Source organism: Oncorhynchus mykiss, chromosome 8, assembly GCF_013265735.2.
Source record: "Oncorhynchus mykiss isolate Arlee chromosome 8, USDA_OmykA_1.1, whole genome shotgun sequence".
Lineage (NCBI taxonomy): Eukaryota > Metazoa > Chordata > Actinopteri > Salmoniformes > Salmonidae > Oncorhynchus > Oncorhynchus mykiss.
This window is the reverse complement of record NC_048572.1, coordinates 54525038-54545133: the sequence shown is the minus strand read 5'-3', so window position 1 is coordinate 54545133 and position 20096 is coordinate 54525038. Positions and strand designations below refer to the sequence as shown.

The window sequence follows — 20096 nt, the reverse complement described above, 5'->3', positions numbered from 1 at the left end:
GAATGCAGTAAGCCAAGGTAAGTTGCTAGCTAGCATTAAACTTATCTTATACAAAACAATCAATCATAATCACTAGTTATCTAGTAATATCATCAACCATGTGTAGTTATTATCTAGCGTGTCCTGCGTTGCATATAATCTGACTGAGCATACAAGTATCTAAGTATCTGACTGAGCGGTGGTAGGCAGAAGCAGGCGCGTAAACATTCACTTTCGTGCGTTTTGCCAGCAGCTCTTCGTTGTGTGTCAAGCATTGCACTGTTTATGACTTCAAGCCTATTAACTCCCGAGATGAGGCTGGTGTAACCGAAGTGAAATGGCAAGCTAGTTAGCCCGCGCTAATAGCGTTTCAAACGTCACGCACTCTGAGCCTTGCAGTGGTTGTTTCCCTTGCTCTGCATGGGTAACGCTGCTTCGAGGGTGGCTGTTGTCGTTGTGTTCCTGGTTCGAGCCAAGGGAGGAGTGAGGAGAGGGACGGAAGCTATACTGTTACACTGGCAATACTAAAGTGCCTATAAGAACATCCAATAGGGAAATAGTCCTATAATTCCTATAATAACTACAACCTAAAACTTCTTACCTGGGAATATTGAAGACTCATGTTAAAAGGAACCACCAGCTTTCATATGTTCTCATGTTCTGAGCAAGGAACTGAAACGTTAGCTTTCTTACATGGCACATATTGTTGCACTTTTACTTTCTTCTCCAACACTGTGTTTTTGCATTATTTAAACCAAATTGAACAGGTTTCATTATTTACTTGAGGCTAAATTGATTTTATTGATGTATTATATTAAGTTAAAATAAGTGTTCATTCAGTATTGTTATTGTCATTATTACATTATTTTTAAAAAAAATTAAAAATCCGCCGATTAATCGGTATCAGCTTTTTTGGTCCTCCAATAATCGGTATCGGCGTTGAAAAATCATAAATCGGTCAACCTCTAATTTGTACCCACCATTTTGTTAAACCAACAACTAAAGGTGAGAGAAGAAAGGGGTCACACAACATCTCTTCCCCCGACCCCGTGACCTTTCCCGACCCACACCTGTTTTAAATGCAAGAGGACGTCTTGTGTCGCTTCTCTCCCCTACGTTTTGTCAGGTATGTCTTTCTTGGTAAGGGAAAGAAAGAGAGAAATGCAAGTCTGTCGTAAACGGAACATCAGCCCTCTGGTAGAATTCAAATGATGTGCAGGACAAAACAAATAAACATGCGAGGTACACAATAAGAATCCAATATTTTCTTTCAATTATTTTCTTAGCTGATTCCTTGTGTACCATCGTATCATTACCATAATCACTTTTATTGATTCTAAACAGGAGCAATGGGGTCACACACCAAAAAAAATTGGGGACAACGTCAATGCTGTCCTAATAAAAAAAGGTCAAGTAGTGCAAGAGAGGGTTGAAATGCTAACCTTGTCAAGCTGGTTTATAAAGAATGGCATATAATCTCATATGTATTAATATAGTCTATAAATGACTTAACTTAGAAGGTCTGATTAGCAGTTTTGTGATATGCCAATTCAAGAATACCACCGATCGGGTCTGATAGTATTTTGGACAAAGGATTGTGTGGAGGCCTGACCTCGCAAACAGTCATTTTCCTTTTCTTTTTTACTGGAGTGTCAGTCAGCCTTTTCCTGCTGGGCCCCTTTGTTTCATATCTAAACAAATTCAATGGTGTGGCTTAGTTCCAGTGTTATTACTGCAGTCATCTGCTGTAATGCAGTGTGCTTTAAACTGAATGGAGCCCTCTATTAAAATATGATAGAGGAGGCGAAGGTATCCATCTGTCTGCACAAAGAGGGTCACCAATGCCGCATTCAAAACAACTGGGAACTCTGGGGGGGGGGGGGGGGGGGGGGTGAGCTCGTGAATAATGATGAGTGACAAAGTTAGAGTCAAAGATCATAACCCCAAGACATGCTAACCTCTCACCATTACCATAACAGGGGAGGTTATGGTAATGGTGAGAGGTTAGCATGTCTTGGGGTTATGATCTTTGACTCTAACTTTGTCACTCATCATTATTCACGATTCATTCAGGATTATCCATACTCCTGGTAGCATCCAAATTAATGTAGAAGTGGTTAGAAAGATACTTTTATTGTGAAAAATAAATTAACTCCAAAATAACACAATACAGTATTACAATTCATTTCTATTGGTCACAAAATAATCTGAAACACAACCGAAACAAACAAGCAAATGCTTCCAACAAATTGGAAGCAAGCTTGATGTAGTAATTGCGTGCTAGGAATATGTAGCCAAATAATAAACTTCTGACTACTTTATTTATAATAATATTTATGGGTGTCAATTTCGACCCCTACCTTTTTGAGTATTACTTGGTAAAAAAAAATTAAAAAAAGATTCTCTCAGCAATTGCAGTTTTTTTAGCATACAATATAGCGTACAGTATTTTAATTATTTATTTTACAGTCATAATTGCTCGTCTATATCAAGGGTGTCAATCATTTCGGACCCCACCGTACAAGGGTGCCATATTTAGGGCACTGAAGGCACAGTGGAGAGCTCCCGTTAGCCGCCTCCTTCAAAGGCGAGGGCGGACGTACATAGCTGAACCACACGTGAGCCACAGATTTACTACGTCTGCTGTGTTCGCTGTTCAAGACTAACGATGTTGAATGGACAAGCCAAATAAGGACACTCAACCCTCTAATAGTGACAAGGTTAGCATTTCCCTTCATATGCCGATTTAAAAGGAAAATCAAAGTGTGATGTTCATTTCCTTTTTTTACAGTGGGGGGCGGGGGAGGGTGTAACAGGCTGGTAAAAGGGGGAGGGGGGCAGTGTATCAAGGCGGCGCAATCACATTAAAGTTACAGGAGATACGAGAGCTGCAAACCAGCTGGCCGTGACCTATCATCAGCATCATCATTATTACTAGCATCAATAGCATCATCATCATCATCATCATCATTAGCATAATGGTCATACCAGTGAAAGGAAATGGGGTGCTACCTGAGGCGTCCGCCCAACAACGTCCGGCCGACGTGTAGCCGCGAGGCGAGGAGACCTCCCGCAGTGAGGCCCCTGACATGTTAGCACCCTGGGGCCCTTTACTACTGTACACACACACACACACACAGCACAGACAGCGCGTGAAGGGCCACACTCACTGTTTAGCAACCAACTGGTACGTCAACACGATTTAGGGTCCTCCGAAGAGCCTCAAAAGAGACGACAAATGAAGAAACGGGGAAAGGAGAAAAATAACTGGGGGGAGTGGGGGTGGGACAGAAAGCACAACCCAAACTTTGAGGATGTTTCTTTTTTCAAATTGCTGGACCAGCCAGCTAGCTACTGGTAAGTATTATAGTGGTATGTAGTGTAATGTTGAGCCTCTGCCATGTTGGCTGTAAATCATTGTAGGTTAAAGACAAAGCTATAGAGAGAGAGAGCAGTTAAATATATGAATAGAGGCAGTTAGTACAAAATGCAACAGTTAACTGTGTGCTTTGTCCTTTTCACACTTTTTTTTTGTATTTTCTAAGTGCTTTGACAAAAAAAATGTTTTTCACATCTTAACTTAAGAACTGCAATATTGAAGAGCAGAATAAGCCGTAACCTCTTCACTGTCACTATAAATATAAAATGAGGTTTGACCGTTTGATCCTGAAAGTCTTCAATTGTGCTTTCGGACAAACCATCTGTGGTTGATATTCAAAACACAAGAAAATGTCCACAACAAGGTATGCCATATAGTGGCAATGTCTAGCACATAGCCGTAGCTGGATATAAGCTAGAGAAATGTTTCTAAAACATTTAATTATCTTCAAATGAAAACAGCAACTCCATACACCCCATAACACAATGTAAAAAAATAATAAAATCTATTTCATTAAATTAAAATGTTACTTTAAAACAAAAAATAAATATTAAAAAATAAACAATAGCCCCTTGATGTTTCTATGTAATCCGTCAAAATAAAATAAGTTGCTGGAAATCAATTGTCTAAACAAGTCAACTTTGAAAGCAGCAACAACCAGTAGAAACTGCACTGACCAGATGTTATATAGCCGGGGGAGGGGGGGGGGGGGTTGTGGAACGACTGTTACCTGCTAGGCCTGCAGACACCATGTGAACTTGCGTGGAGTCAGCCTCGAACACACCGTTCAGCTTCTCCTTGGCAGTGGAGTAAGCTGCAAAGTAGATGGCTCTGTGGAAACAGGAGGAAATTGATGGGAGCTAAGAATACCGTGAATCAAACCGGTAACACCGGAACTCTGGGCCGTTTCCAATAAACAATATTTTCTTGGGTCACGATAGTCGATACCAACACAGTAAACGAAAAACATGTTTCCTTCTTGTGAGATTAGGGCAAAATGGCACAGTATAAATGACAGGCATCGTCCCCTCTGTCCAAATTGACACGGAGTAAATGGCCTGGGACTGATGACATGAGCGATTTCCACTGAAACCAGTTGCCTTCATTTGGGTAGTTGTGTCTGTGTCCCCATGTCACCAACCCACATTAAACCTCCATCTAGGCCTATGTAATGGTCCATTAGGAGGGTTCCTGCGTAGCGCGTACATCTCCACTCCCAGATCACATGCCCTGCTCTAGCTGGAGATTTATTGCCCTTGCAACTCCTACTCTCTCTACTTAACTCAAATCACAGGATTACTCAAGTAGACATTTCCACTGTGGGGGTTTACAACCAACCACCTCAGTGTGCGTTTGTCAGAGGGTAAGCATTACGCAACAGCCAACCTTAGTGATGGTGAAATGGACTGATTTAAAGCCCGTGATGCTGAGTGTGTGCTGTGCTCTGGATGAACAGCTGACTGCCCAGCCAACCATCCAGCCATGCTCGAATGGCCAACAAGATGCTCAGCTCAGCAGCCCGCTGCCAAGGGGAGACAAATCAGCCATTATCTGTCCACAGCTAGAGCACACAGCAGCAGTGTTACTGTAGGCACAGCCTGGTTAGATGAGGTGTCCTGCTGTGTTACTGTAGGAAAAGCCTGGATAGATGTGTCCTGCTGTGTTACTGTAGGCAAAGCCTGGTTATAGGAGGTGTCCTGCTGTGTTACTGTAGGCAAAGCCTGGTTATAGGAGGTGTTACTGTAGGCAAAGCCTGGTTAGAGGAGGTGTCCTGCTGTGTTACTGTAGGCAAAGCCTGGTTAGATGAGGTGTTCCTGGTGTGTTACTGTAGGCAAAGCCTGGATAGATGTGTCCTGCTGTGTTACTGTAGGCAAAGCCTGGTTATAAGAGGTGTTCCTGGTGTGTTACTGTAGGCAAAGCCTGGATAGATGTGTCCTGGTGTGTTACTGTAAGCAAAGCCTGGTTAGAGGAGGTGTCCTGCTGTGTTACTGTAAGCAAAGCCTGGTTATAGGAGGTGTCCTGCTGTGTTACTGTAAGCAAAGCCTGGTTAGAGGAGGTGTCCTGCTGTGTTACTGCAGGCAAAGCCTGGTTAGATGAGGTGTCCTGCTGTGTTACTGTAGGCAAAGCCTGGTTAGATGAGGTGTCCTGCTGTGTTACTGTAGGCAAAGCCTGGTTAGATGAGGTGTCCTGCTGTGTTACTGTAGGCAAAGCCTGGTTAGATGAGGTGTCCCTGCTGTGTTACTGTAGGCAAAGCCGGGTTAGATGAGGTGTCCTGCTGTGTTACTGTAGGCAAAGCCTGGTTAGATGAGGTGTCCTACTGTGTTACTGTAGGCAAAGCCTGGTTAGATGTGGTGTCCAGCTGTGTTACTGTAGGCAAAGCCTGGTTAGATGAGGTGTCCCTGCTGTGTTACTGTAGGCAAAGCCTGATTAGATGAGGTGTCCCTGCTGTGTTACTGTAGGCAAAGCTGGGTTAGATGAGGTGTCCTGCTGTGTTACTGTAGGCAAAGCCTGGTTAGATGAGGTGTCCTACTGTGTTACTGTAGGCAAAGCCTGGTTAGATGTGGTGTCCAGCTGTGTTACTGTAGGCAACGCCTGGTTAGATGAGGTGTCCCTGCTGTGTTACTGTAGGCAAAGCCTGGTTAGATGAGGTGTCCCTGCTGTGTTACTGTAGGCAAAGCCTGGTTAGATGAGGTGTCCTGCTGTGTTACTATAGGCAAAGCCTGGTTAGACGAGGTGTCCTGCTGTGTTACTGTAGGCAAAGCCTGGTTATAGGAGGTGTCCTGCTGTGTTACTGTAGGCAAAGCCTGGTTAGATGAGGTGTCCTGCTGTGTTACTGTAGGCAAAGCCTGGTTAGATGAGGTGTCCCTGCTGTGTTACTGTAGGCAAAGCCTGGTTAGATGAGGTGTCCCTGCTGTGTTACTGTAGGCAAAGCCTGGTTATAGGAGGTGTCCTGCTGTGTTACTGTAGGCAAAGCCTGGTTATAGGAGGTGTCCTGCTGTGTTACTGTAGGCAAAGCCTGGTTAGTGTCAAGTCGCTGGTGGGCAGTATTGGGTGAAGAGTTGTTGTTTTTTCTCTGTCCCAGTCCAGCATTGAGGAACCCTGCAGTTTTATTTCTCTCCCCTTGCATTTCTCACTCTTTCCTCCTCAGTATTTTTCCAAGGCAGTCTGAGCTCAGGTCAGTCTTTCACCTTTCTCTCACTACCTCCCTCTCTCCTGTCCTGCAGTGCTAGCAAAGGCGTGTGCATGCTCAGGTTTAGTGTGCCCTGCTGTTGGTCTCGCTCTGCTGCAGTGTTGAGGCAGACTTTACATAACGTCCCCTCTCTTCCCTGCCCGTCACGAGGCAGCCAGCCGCCACAGCTAGGGAGAGCAGCTCACTCCACAGAGGACGGGAAAACACACACACACACACACAATTCAGACTCTGCATACTCACAGGTACAGCCTAGACAGACAAAATACACAGCCGGAAACAGGGCAGACCGTCAAAGGGCATATAACGCCGCCACAGAGAAGGTGAGAAAAACAGAATGCGAGAGAGATATTCTACATGCAGAAAGGTAAAGAAAGAAACGCAGATGGAGAAATATACAGAGATAAAAAATAAATACAAAAATGTGTAAGATAAACAGAGACAGAAAGAACCATCTCACCCAGGGAAGGGGGGATTAACACACAACAACAGAGTGGGCCAATGGTGCCGCTGCATTGCGATTGCTTCGGCAGCGACACCCTCAGTCACATGACCCAGCAGCAGCCCCAGTGGACGGCCGCTGCTCTGCTCACAGTGACTCTGATTAACAGAGACTGGACCCCGGAGGCTGCTGTTGCGTAATATGGCTCACACTTAGAGCGGTCTCCTTTCTGTCTGGGTTCTACCACTAGGGAGAATGAGTAATGCCCCGGTAGAGGCGCAAAATGAGGACGGGGCAGGAGCGGAATTTTACTGAGACTCGGTAGCAATCATGTATTGTTCTTTTCATGGAACAAAGATTATGTTCTGTGTGGTGTAATGAAAAATAATGTAAGTTGTGGTAATCATCTTGTCCTCCGATGGGGGTTGTGGTTTAAAACAAAAAAGGGATTCTGAAGCAGAGGTCAAATGATGGGAAACCAAAGACGAACGTAATTATCTCTGTTTTCCAGCTGAATAGAATATCAAATCTACATGGCCACCCACGTTGAAATCTGCAGTTGCCAGAAAAAAAAGCTCCATGAAGTAGCCTGCACAAGAAAGACAGAAAATAGCAGCAGAAGCCACAACAGGACGGATAATTATTGCACAAGTGAGGTCATACCTGGAAGGAGCCACACCCACCAGGTTGGGCCCTAGCCCTCTGAAAAGCGAGCGGGGTCCCTCCTTTTCCAGTATCAACCTGTAGAGGGAGGGAGTAGAGAGGGGCGTTGTCAGTTAGCATAGTGCTAAATCAAAGAGCTAATTATTCATTATGCTGAAACATAAGAAAATATGGATTTCAAGACAGTGCTCCAGTCGTGGGCTAGTGCCAATGTGTATAATCAGACTGCCATGGCCATAGCACATCGGCCTTTGCCTAAAATCTGAACTAATATACCGATGCATTTATGTCCCATTTTACAATAACACACAGCATCAGGAAATGGACCATAAACGCATCTGTGGATTACAATATTAGTCACAAATGGAAGGAACCAAAAACGTGTAAAAGCGGGTCAATAGAACTGATGACGCAGTCGATTAGATGACGCATCTCAGCATTCGTCTGTGGGAGTGTGACATTGGGACATTATGGGGATTTAAAACGAGAGGAAATGTACTACAGGGCAATATACCTGATACGTAACGCTGTGTCATCGGCGACGAGCGATAAGAGTAGCATTAGGCGGCTTGCCAAACAGTGAAGATAGATGGCAGGCCTCCAATGGAGACAGCATGACATTGTGAGGGCACGCAGTGCGAGTAGCTGCTCTATGTAACATGGTAATGGCTGAGGATTGTGCTCATGCTGTGTTTATAGTGTCATTAGCCTATACACTGAGTGTATAAAACATGAACACCTTCCTTTCGCCCTCAGAACAGCCTCAATTCGTCAGGGCATGGAAATCGTTCCACAGGGATGCTGGCCCATGTTGACTCCAATGCTTCCCACAGTTGTGTCAAGTCGGCTGGATGTCCTTTGGGTGGTGGACCATTTTTGAGACGCACGGGAAACTGTTGAGCATGAAAACCCCAGCAGCTTTGCAGTTCTTGACACACTCAAACCGGTGCACCAGGCACCTACTATCATACCATGTTCAAAGGCACTTAAATCTTTTGCCTTGCCCATTCACCCTCTGAATGGCACACACACACACAATCCATGTCTCTAAAAGAGGCTTAAAAGTCCTTCTTTAACCTGTCTCCCGCCCTTCATCTACACTGATTTAAAGAGAATTAAACAAGTGACATCAATAAGGGATCAGAGCTTTTACCTGGATAGTCTGTGTCATGTTTTGTCCACTCAGTGTATGAGCTCCATGACAAAATGTTACCCCATTTCCTGACATCGCTGCTACCCTACACCCTAGGAATCACTAGCCTGAATTCAAGCCAAGGTTATTCCACTATTAACCTACTCCACCGAGATAGCACACGCGCACTGCTTTGAAATAGCCTTATATCAAGGATTAAGGACACTCGATTCAACTGTGAACACAGTCCTAGAAGACTTCCAGCGTCTTCCCTCATATCTACGCAGCCACAGAGCTCAGCTCATTTGGCCAGCGCTGCGTACGCTGGTGACCCACTTCGGCAGGGTTTTTCTCCCTGTGCTGCCTAGTGGTGGTGTTGGGTTTCAGCTAGTGCTTCCCGAGGGCGGAAGCATGGAGGTTGACTGAGGGAAAGACGGGAGAGAAGCAGGTCCAAGAACACTGCAGCGGAGCTGTGATAAGACGGAACCAAGCCTCCAGCTAGAGGTCTGGGCCGCAGCTCCCGCCCGCAGCTTTCCATACCGCACCCGCTGGCTTTCTGTCCGACTCCGACCCGCTACCGCAAGAACTGGTCGCGAACCCAATCGCAGTCCCGCAATGTTATTTAAGGCACCTGTGACGCAGCTCACTTGGCAGCCATAGTCCCAAGTAATTTTGTGCCCTGTAGGCAACATCAAAATGAGCAAAAATAACCATAGAAATAGGTTAAATTACCAGGAATTCTCGTGGCCAATTATATTAGGCTGTCGGTATTACTGGGCTATATCAGCGAATAGAGGTGTCATAATATTTTGTTGGGCAAAACCGTTCGGGCGCTAAAGGATGTCTCATGGTCCGACAAAACACTGCTGTAGCTCTGCCACCTTTCACCGCAGATGCGGAAGGGCAACATCGGCGGATGCGATCGTTTGAGACTCATCCAAAATGCAATCTCTAACTTAAACAGGCGGATTTTATTACGCCAATTAGAATTCAGCGGGGCCGCAGAAATCGACTCAAAGGGGTTTAAGAGACTTGCAATTTCTCTTGAGCTACGTTTGATTTTTTCACACCAAGACAATTCTGGGTGATCAATTATTATTTCTAGGCAATGTAGTCAACTATAGCCCAAACATATTTAGGAAGTACATTTCCTTGAAAAGATAACTGTCCCATGCCTCTTCGTCCACGCGTAGGATATAGCCTACTCTATTTAATTGAGACCACACACGCGCACATGATCTTGCACATATAGCTTCTGAACTTGAAGCAGCAAGAATGATGACAGCAGACACTTGCACTTCCCTTGAGCTACGTTTTGCATATAGGATATAGCCTGCCTTTAAGAAGACGATTTGCAGGCAGAGACAAATAAATGGGAAATCAATATTTCCTGAAAATGAAAAGGCGCAACGCTCGCTCATCATAGACACCTAACCCATGTGTGCACGTTGTGCCTTTTTCTTTTCAATTAGGATTTTTTATTTTTTATGTTTTGCACCTCGACTCACATCTTTATCAATATTTATTTACAGACACTGTGCTAAACTAGTGTAATATTTAATTTCCTTGAAAAGATAACTGCCACGTGATTCTCTGACAATGTATTTGTGACGCTGTCACGACTTCCGCGGAAGTTGGCTCCCCTGCCTGTTCAGGCGGTGCTCGGCGGTCGTCGTCACCGGCCTACTAGAAGTTGGCTCCCCTGCCTGTTCAGGCGGTGCTCGGCGGTCGTCGTCACCGGCCTACTAGCCGCCACCGATCCCTTTTTCCTTTTCTGTTTGTTTTGTCTTATTAGTTGCACCTGTGTCTATTTGTGTTTGCCTGATGGGCTTCCTTATTTAAAGCTAGTATACCCGCCCTTGTTTTGTGCGGGATTATTCTTGTGTTACGTGTTTGTGTTGATAGGTGTGTTCGTGCTCCGGACCTGGTACCCTGTGTTTTGGGTTGGTCCATATTTTTCGCGCCCTGTATTGTGGGCATTGCTTTTTGGTGCCATATTAAAGTGCACTTCTTCCTGTGGAACTCTCTGCGCCTGATTCTTCCCTCACACACCTAGTCCCCCATGACACACGCCCTGGCCATAAAGAGGCTTTTATTCTCTATTTTGGTTAGGCCAGGGTGTGAGTAGGGTGGGCATTCTATGTTCATTTTCTATGTTTTGTATTTCTTTGTTGTTTGGCCGGGTGTGGTTCTCAATCAGAGGCAGCTGTCTATCGTTGTCTCTGATTGAGAACCATACTTAGGCAGCTTTTTTCCCACATGGGTTTTGTGGGTAGTAGTTGTGTTTCTGCACCTGACAGGACTGTTTCGTTTTTTGTTCATTCTCTTTGTTATTTTGTTTTGTGTTCAGTTTAAATAAAAATAACGTGAACATTTACCACGCTGCGCTTTGGTCCACACCTTCGCATACGACGACCGTTACAGTATTTCATTGAGACCCACAAATACAGTTGATTCAGAAAGTATTCAGACCCCTTCCTTTATTCCACGGTTACGTTACCGCCTTATTCTAAAATGGATACATTTTCTATCTGTCTACACACAATAGACATTTTTTGCAAATATATTCAAATTAAAAAACAAATGCCTTATTTACGTAAGTATTCAGACCCTTTGCTATGAGACTCGAAATTGAGCTCAGGTGCATCCTGTTTCCATTGATCATCCTTGAGATGTTTCTACAACTTGTGGTAATTTCAATTGATTGAACATGATTTGAAAAAGGTACACACCTGTCTATATAAGGTCCCACAGTTGACAGTGCGTGTCAGCCATGAGGTCGAAGGAATCGTCCGTAGTGCACCAAGACAGGATTGTGTCGAGGCACAGATCTGGAGAAGGGTACCAAAATATTTCTGCAGCATTGAAGGTCCCTAAGAACACAGTGGCCTCCATCAATCTCAAATGGAAGAAGTTTTAAACCAAGAGTCTTCCTAGAGCTGGCCACCCGGCCAAACTGAGCAATCGGAGGAGAAGAGCTTTGGTCAGGGAGGTGACCAAGAACCTGATGGTCACTCTGACAAAGCTCCAGAGTTCCTCTGTGGAGATGGGAGAACCTTCCAGAAGGACACCCATCTCTGCAGCACTCCATCAAATCAGGCCTTTCTGGTAGTGTAGCCAGACGGATGCCACTCCTCAGTTAAAAAGGCACATGACAGCCCCCTTGGAGTTTGATTCTCTGGTCTGATGATTGTTTTATTTAACTAGGCAAGTCAGTTACAATGACGGCCTACACTGGCTTACCCGGAAGACGCTGGGCCAATTGTGCGCCGTCCTATGGGACTCCCAACCCTGAAACCAGGATTGAACTGTTTGGTCTGAATGCCAAGCGTCACGTCTGGAGAAAACCTGCCACCATCCCTACGGTGAAGCATTTGTGGCAGCATCATGCTGTGGGGATGTTTTTCGGTGGCAGACACTAGGAGACTAGACCGGATAGAGGCAAAGATGAACAGAGCAAAGTACAGAGAGATACTTGATGAAGTCCTGAGCACTCTGGAGCAGGTTCTCAGATTGGGGCAAAAGTTCACCTTCCAACAGGACAATGACCCTAAGCACACAGCCAAGACAATGCAGGGGTGGCTTCGGGACAAGTCTCTGAATGTCCTTAAGTGGCCCAGCCAGAGTCCGGACTTAAAGCCAATCGAACATCTCTGGAGAGACCAGAAAATAGCTGTGCAGCAACGCTCCTCATCCAACCTGACAGAGCTTAAGAGGATCTGCAGAGAAGAAATGGGTGAAACTCCCTAAATACAGGTGTGCCAAGCTTGTAGCGTCATACCCAAGAAGACTCGAGGCTGTAATCACTGCCAAAGGTGCTTCAAAAAGTACTGAGTAAAGGGTCTGAATTTCCATTTTTAATACATTTACAAACATTTCAAAAAAACTGTTTTTGCTTTGTTATTATGGGGTTTTGTGTGTAGATTGATGAGGGGAAAAAACTTCAATCCATTTTAGAATAAGGCTGTAATGTAACAAAATCTAGAAAATGTCATGATGTCTGAATACTTTCCGAATGCACTGTATTCCCATACAACTACAAGGTCTATCTAAAAATACTGGGCCATAATACGCTCAAGCCTCCATTACCCCTCACTTACTGTATGCTCCCTTCATAACGCCAGTTGTGAAACAGGTTGTGCCTCCAGGCCCCTCGGTGGGGAATATTTGAGATGAGGGCATGTTAACAGCTGTCGGTATAAGCAAACCAAAACAGAACCACACTAAGCCTCTCCCCCTTCTGTTCTCCTATTTTTACAAGTGAGCGAGAGGCAGATTTAAGTATGCTATGGAACAACTTGTTCTTGTCCAATATGATAAGGGATATTTTTGCCTTATTGGAAATGATGAAAACAAGGCTAAATCCCCAATCTGAGATGTGTTTTACCAAAATAATGTCTAGAAGCTATTCCCGCTATGTGGTTGTGTGTGGGCAGGGTCCAACGTAAACTTTTTCTCTCACTGGCCTGGCCATAAATCTACTTGCCCAAACAGAATTTCTACTGGCCCGGACATGGTGTGGTTTTAATTAGGATCATACAGGTTGGCATCCTTTCTCTCAATATGCAGCTATTAACATGCAACATTTGGTTATATGTATTAAAAAGCTGTGTAATATAATTTAGCAAAGTCATTACTCCATTCTTTAGAATTGCATTGTATTCATTTTTGTTTGTAAAATATGCCATTTTGAAAATATTTTTATTTTATCTAAAAATAGGACGCTGCCCCTTTAAGAGAACTGCGTTCCAAAAGAGATAGCGACCTGGCTACAGTAGGCTAGCCAAGACTAATGCTAAAGTGTATTTTTGTAACTTTCTCTTTGCAGACAATCAACAGTAGCCAGCATATTGCTAGTATGTTCACAATTCATTTTGTAAATCACTTTCCTTAAAAAAAATAATAAGCTCAGCGAGTTGATTGATGGGCTAGTCTTTTTGCTCTGGACAGCTCGAGTGTGCTGTGTGAACGCATTAGCTTCTGTACAGCTTGAGTGCTCGGGAACGTGGTGCTTGAACGAACGGCCAATCGTATTGCTCAAATACAAAAAGCACGACTGTAGTCGTAGACTGCGACAGAGTAGGTAAATGTTGAACTAGAATGCAAAAATGCACCGACAAGATCCACTGGCCCGACATGTTCTTACTGGTCCCGGGGCATCGTTAATGTCGGACACTGTAAGGAAGATCCATATTCCTGCGATCAAAATGCTGAATGCAAGTGAAGATTCAGTCATAACATAGTATGATGAAAGCAGGGAAGGAATCTCCTAGATTAATAAAAAAAATTAGACTGGGTAAAGTAGGCTCTTTCATTAACGACCTTTGTGGACAATAAAAGATGGCCGCTCCGTAACCATGAAAAAGGAGAAGTTGAAACATGTTTCTGTCTGGTAACACTCCCGTCTACAGTAACTCATCTTTGAGTCATAGGGTGTTCGGTAATGGTATTAAAGGGCAGGTATGATACTGTAGGTGACCTTGACAGGTAAACAGCCAGATATAAACTCTTCCCGAGAGGGTCGGTGATCCGTTTGATGATGGAGGAAGGTCTGCTGTTGGTTTGCCAGTTGCTGGTACAAGGGTTAGGATGATTTCTATTTTAACTCCATTCCGTTGTGAGTTTTCAATTGATTAATTGAATTGATAAGAGATCAGATTGACAATAAATGTTGGGGTCACGGAAACCCTGCACTGATGTCAACAGAGTTTATCAGGTTACACGTGAACGTTTTGGGTCGGAATTCGACCCACATGGTTTTTGTTTGTGCAATGTCCATAAACACCCACTCATCCCAAGAATAGACTGGAACTGAACTCAACTTCAAAGAATTGACTCCAACCTCACTGAGTAGACTGTGTATTCTCTGTGGTAAGTGCAAACATTTCAGTTCATCACCTGAATAGTCTGGAACTGAAATGAAAATAGAACTGACCCACCAAACCCTGTAAACTCACATAATGTGTAGGACGTTCTCTGTGACCCCTGTGTGTTGGTGAACTTACTTGAGGCAGTGCAAGGGTCCCGGGGGGGCCATGCGGGCCACACTGGCCCCGTTAACGGTGGTGAGCTGCACCTCAGAGATGTAAAAGGTGACATGAGAGGACTGGAGTCTGGTCTTCACTACTTCCAGCGGACAAGTCAGAATAGCACCCACTGTGCCCCCACACCTAGATGGGGAGAGAGAGAAAGAGTAGGGGAGGAAGATGGGCAGGTCAGAATAGCCAAAGGTACAGTAAATACTGTGCTAAACTTTACTTCATTACCATGTTATAGGCCTAACTACTTTATTACCATGTTATAGGCCTAACTACTTTATTACCAAGTTATAGGCCTAACTACTTTATTACCAAGTTATAGGCCTAACTACTTTATTACCAAGTTATAGGCCTAACTACTTTATTACCAAGTTATAGGCCTAACTACTTTATTACCAAGTTATAGGCCTAACTACTTTATTACCAAGTTATAGGCCTAACTACTTTATTACCAAGTTATAGGCCTAACTACTTTATTACCAAGTTATAGGCCTAACTACTTTACCATGTTATAGGCCTAACTACTTTATTCTGTGCTGTAATTGAAAGTGCTACCAAACAAACAGCTATATTCTAGTTTGTTGCTTTTTTTAACGTTGTGAAGCTTTGTGATACTAAGACGGGCATAAAATCTCCTAAAGTGAATGGTGGATTATTCAACTCCGATTTTATTGGGGCCAACAACGCAGTGGAGAAGTAGAGTAAGAACCACCCACATCTAGACCTGGTATTTCTGGAAACAACCAGCTGATTTTCAATGCTAGCAGCAGCTGGATCTGGGTCAGGTTCAGCCTATTGACACACATTCAGCTTGAGTTTAACATAAAAACGTGCAACTGTAAATAGTCTCTAACCGTTGTGGCCAGGGGCCAACCCACTGCCTGGGAGACTTTGAACTGGACTAACTTGTCTGTGACAATGTGCAAACTGAGGTGCTGGCCCTTTTGCCTGTAACACCTTGACATGGTCTGTCTGTCTGCCCCCCCCTCCTGTGTTTGCTAGGTTACAGGCTTTCCCAGCTCCTCTTTCAAATAATATTCGTAAAATGAACCTCAACATGGGCTCAGGGCTGTGTAGAATGCGCACTACAAGGCACAACTATAGTGGAATGGTTCCTGAAAATAGTCACCATTGTGTATATAATCTGTAGGTTAGGTTTACTGAATGTGAGTATCATGCATGGTGAGTGCTGACTGGCTGCTACAGGCTGAGCTCTGTCAGACTAACCCACATACAGGCAAGAGCGACCTTTGGCCTAGATTCAGAAGGCTGTTCCATGCTGCTGCTGCTGTGTGTGTGTGTGTGTGTGTGTGTGTGTGTGTGTGTGTGTGTGTGTGTGTGTGTGTGTGTGTGTGTGTGTGTGTGTGTGTGTGTGTGTGTGTGTGTGTGTGTGTACAACAGGCAGTAAGAGTTAACATGCACAGGCCTTGAGCCCTGTTGTGAGAAATATCAAGGGGACTGTATTTATTTGCTTCTCGCTGAAGTAACTTTGTCACAACTTGTGCCCATAACATTGCGTTTTCATAGCCCAATAAAGGAGATACAAAATGTTCTGGTTTGGCAGGCCTTACATGCTGACATTTTAAAAGTTTGCAGAGTGCCTGAAAGAAAAGAAGAGGCTGACAGACAAAGTAAACAACATAAAAAGGGGAAAACAAAGCTAAGAAAGAAAGAGGAAATGAAGAAAACTATTCTGGCACTACAATGGAATCAAGCAGCATCTTGTCTTCCTCTGAATGTGTCATCCAAAGACCTGCGCCTAAAACCATACTAGAATTAGATTTGCCGTGATAAGTAGGCATATTTAGTGTCCAATTGCGAGAATGGCTCTAATAACCAACGGGTCATGTTTCAATGCCCCTAAGCACATTGGTGAAATCTACAATCTCAATTTACTTGGAGCAGTCTGACATGGAATCAACACAAATAACAAGTCAATTTTCCACAGCCTAGACTACAGACAGGTGCCCTTGTACCCTTTCAACTTCCCCTGTGTCAGCATGATGTATTGAATGTAAAGGTCTACTACAATGTAGCAAAGCTAGAAAATTAGTGACACATATGTCTCCAATAATATACACTACAGGAACGGAAACACGCAGGTAGTATGTTGACAACGTTTACAATTGAGACATTCTTACAGTTTTATTTTAGACAATGAGAATGACACTTGAAATAAACACTGGGAGACTTCTGCCCAAATCAAACGAGACCCGTTTTGTTCTATGTGCGTGCTAGAAATAGAATTCACGGAGAATACTGTTCCTCAATATTTTCACTGACATGCATAACTAGACTATCCTTAACCAAGTAAAACAACTTCACAATGGAGTCGAGCAGTACAATGAATGTGCAATATAATTGCGGGCTATTTTGGGGGTGCTGAAATCCTTAGTTGTCGATTAAAAACAACTACATTTTATGTGAGGTCGGAGCCCAAGTCCGCCCACACTAGTCACCGCTCAACTCCGCTGATGTGAATTACATCGTGGCGTTGAGTTTTACTTATAGCCTACCGTGTGTGTCAGTCAAATTAACATATTGTAGCCTACCTAGGGGCGTATTCATTGCGCAAATTTAGTTGCAAAACGTTTTTTAAACGGAAGCAGACGGAACGAAACGGGGAGGGACCTACCTGAATTTGTCCAATAGAAAACTCTCGTTTTAGTTGTAAAACGTTCCAACTGTTTGGAATAATGTAATCATTATAGTGCAATCATCATTATTCCTGTTCGGATTAATGATTACAACCCTGTTTTGACCTGACCTTTTTCTCCAGTCTATGGAATGGTGTGGTAGCAGTTGATACAGTGTACGAATCCTGTAGGCCTGGGCATATTCTCCGTCTTTACAAATGTGTGTTTTATACAGGTGTTTTGTCGCAGTAATAAAATGCTAAATAAATGTGTCAGGAAATGTAATCATGCTGTTCGGCGACATAGCTATAGCTAATCGGTCAACCGCTGCTCGAGAAAAACAAAGGCTCGTGCGCCATGGATGTTTCATTCACGAGCCTTCTCATCTGTCAGGGCAAACCACGACCACTGTGGAGGAGTGTGATGCGTGGGTGTCAACCTGTTCTGTCAAATGAAATAATTGTCGTGTGTGATAAAAGTCAACATCGGACACTACTGCAATGTCTCTGATGTGTTGACACTAGGCTACAATAGCAGTGGCCAGCGCCTAACTAGCTAGACCGTGGTACCTACTTTGATACTGCAACTGGCTAGTTGCTGCCTGAGGATGGGTCGGGTAGTGCAGTTGCTAATGTAACATGCACGCGCGCCTAGGAAAATGGCAATGTTGGAAATAAATTGGTGTTATTTTCACCAAGATAGCCATGCAAGCTAATTTTGACTATAAAAGTCAGTCACGAAATGTTGTGTAGCCTAGCTAACTTTATTCCCAGCAAATAATAGCTACTCACCCTCCGGCAAACAAATGAACCAAGGTATCCCTTTGACTCATTCTTTAGCATTCTCTGAACCAGTACACTCTTCGGACTGCGTCAAGAGGGAAGACAGGGTTGGATGGCGAACGGTCGACCACCCCGATTTCGAAGACGACTTGCGCACGTCGATAAATCAGCGACGTCGATTATCAAATCAGTAACAGTTAGAACGGTGATTCAGTTTTGCCGTAGCAACGTTAGCTAGACAGCTAGTCAACTTGCGTGCTACACAAACCCTTATCTTCGTTTCGAGCAATCCCCTCTTTGAACAGACCTTATTTGAATTTGTAGAGCGTTATACTACAAAAGAAGAGAAATTCAAAAGGAAGATTGTTTTATGTATTCTTGCTTCTATCAATCGCTTTTTTGCAACAGTCCCCCTAGCTTTCGTTTCTCAACTGTTCACCGCTGCAGTGAGAGGCGATAGGTCATATCCCTAGTATATAACTACTGTAGAATCATATAGGCTGCAAAACAGCGTCCGCTATTGGACAGTTTGCCTTATTACGTCAATTTCTCCGCCCGATCACGCAAATTTCACATGAAACCTTTATACAATCTTTCACATGATCAGCTGCAGCACCCTATATAAAAAGGGGCAGTTTTAGGTCCCACATGTATAAATAACTAAATTAACTTATTTTTTTAACAAGTAATGGTTATGAGGATATGACATGTGGTCATATATGTCTATTCAAAATCTTTGCCGGTGTTTAACCTATGAACATGATGTCATATGCACATTGCATGAATTAATTTGTTGTTGTTAATTTGTTATTTTTAATTAGGCAACGGGTGGGTCTAATCCCGAATACTGAACGCTGATTAAACCGCATTCCAGTCGGTGTCTATTCCACACGTTACCACCAGCTAAATCCAGGGGTATAAAGTACTACTTACATCGTTTTTTGGGGGTATATGTACTTTACTTTACTATTTATATTATTGACGATTTTTACTTTTACGCCACTACATTCCTAAACAAAATAATGTACTTTTTACTCTTTACATTTTCCCTGACACCCAAAAGTACTAGTTATATTTTGAATACTTAGCAGGACAGGAACATTGTCTAATTCACGCACTTATCAAGAAAACATAATTTGTAGAAACCTTGCTGTCTGTCTCTCCGACATTTGCAACATTGTTTCAATATTCAATTTCCATCTCCAGCTGTCCCATAGTAATGAGCGAGTCGGGACGAGAGACAGGCAGGCAGCGTTTCTCAGCCAGTCGAACTCATGAATCAGTTTGCATCATTTTTGTGGATATATACAAATAAATGCGAATTGAAAAAAGGTACAACTAAACGAAGTGCAGCTACTGTAGTTTGCGGTCTTTCCAGCTTCAATTTGAAGTGATTGTGTTAGCTGTGTTGTAGGCTAGCTCCTCTGAACAAGTGTCCTGACGAGTGAGCACATGTTCTATTTCAGGCGAAATCGCGCATCATTAGCTCATTGTTATGGAAGTCACAATAAATGTCACTACAAAACAGCATAAAAATGCAAATACAACTACAGTTGTTATTCTGGCTGCACTGTTTGACGTGACTGTAAATTAGCCGTAGTTGGCTAGCTGGCAAGCAAGGGATAAGAACCTTTGCCAGCTAGAATGACAATGAAACATTTACAACCTACGACTGGGTCGAGTCTATAGGTACCGAACAAAACGACTGGGTCGAGTCTATAGGTGCCTATGGACGCGACCCAGTCGTTCAGTCTTTTTGTTCGGTACCTATGTGTAACGGATGTGAAACTGATAGCTTAGTTTGCGGTGCGCGCTAAATAGCGTTTCAATCGGTGACGTCACATGCTCTGAGACC

General features: G+C 43.7%; 1 protein-coding gene across 1 annotated transcript in view; it reads right to left on the bottom strand.

Moving 5' to 3' along the window:
• Window positions 1-18708, bottom strand: part of LOC110530143 (solute carrier family 25 member 36-A) — a 29708-nt gene extending 11000 nt beyond the window's left edge. The window contains exons 1-4 of the mRNA XM_021612989.2: window positions 18251-18708; window positions 14791-14955; window positions 7654-7731; window positions 4089-4189 (exon numbers count right to left, since the gene is read on the bottom strand). Of these exons, the coding sequence (XP_021468664.1) occupies window positions 4089-4189; window positions 7654-7731; window positions 14791-14955; window positions 18251-18291 (385 nt within the window). The 5' untranslated portion in view covers window positions 18292-18708. The remainder of the gene's footprint in view (window positions 1-4088; window positions 4190-7653; window positions 7732-14790; window positions 14956-18250) is intronic.
• Between the last annotated feature and the right edge of the window lie 1388 nt (window positions 18709-20096).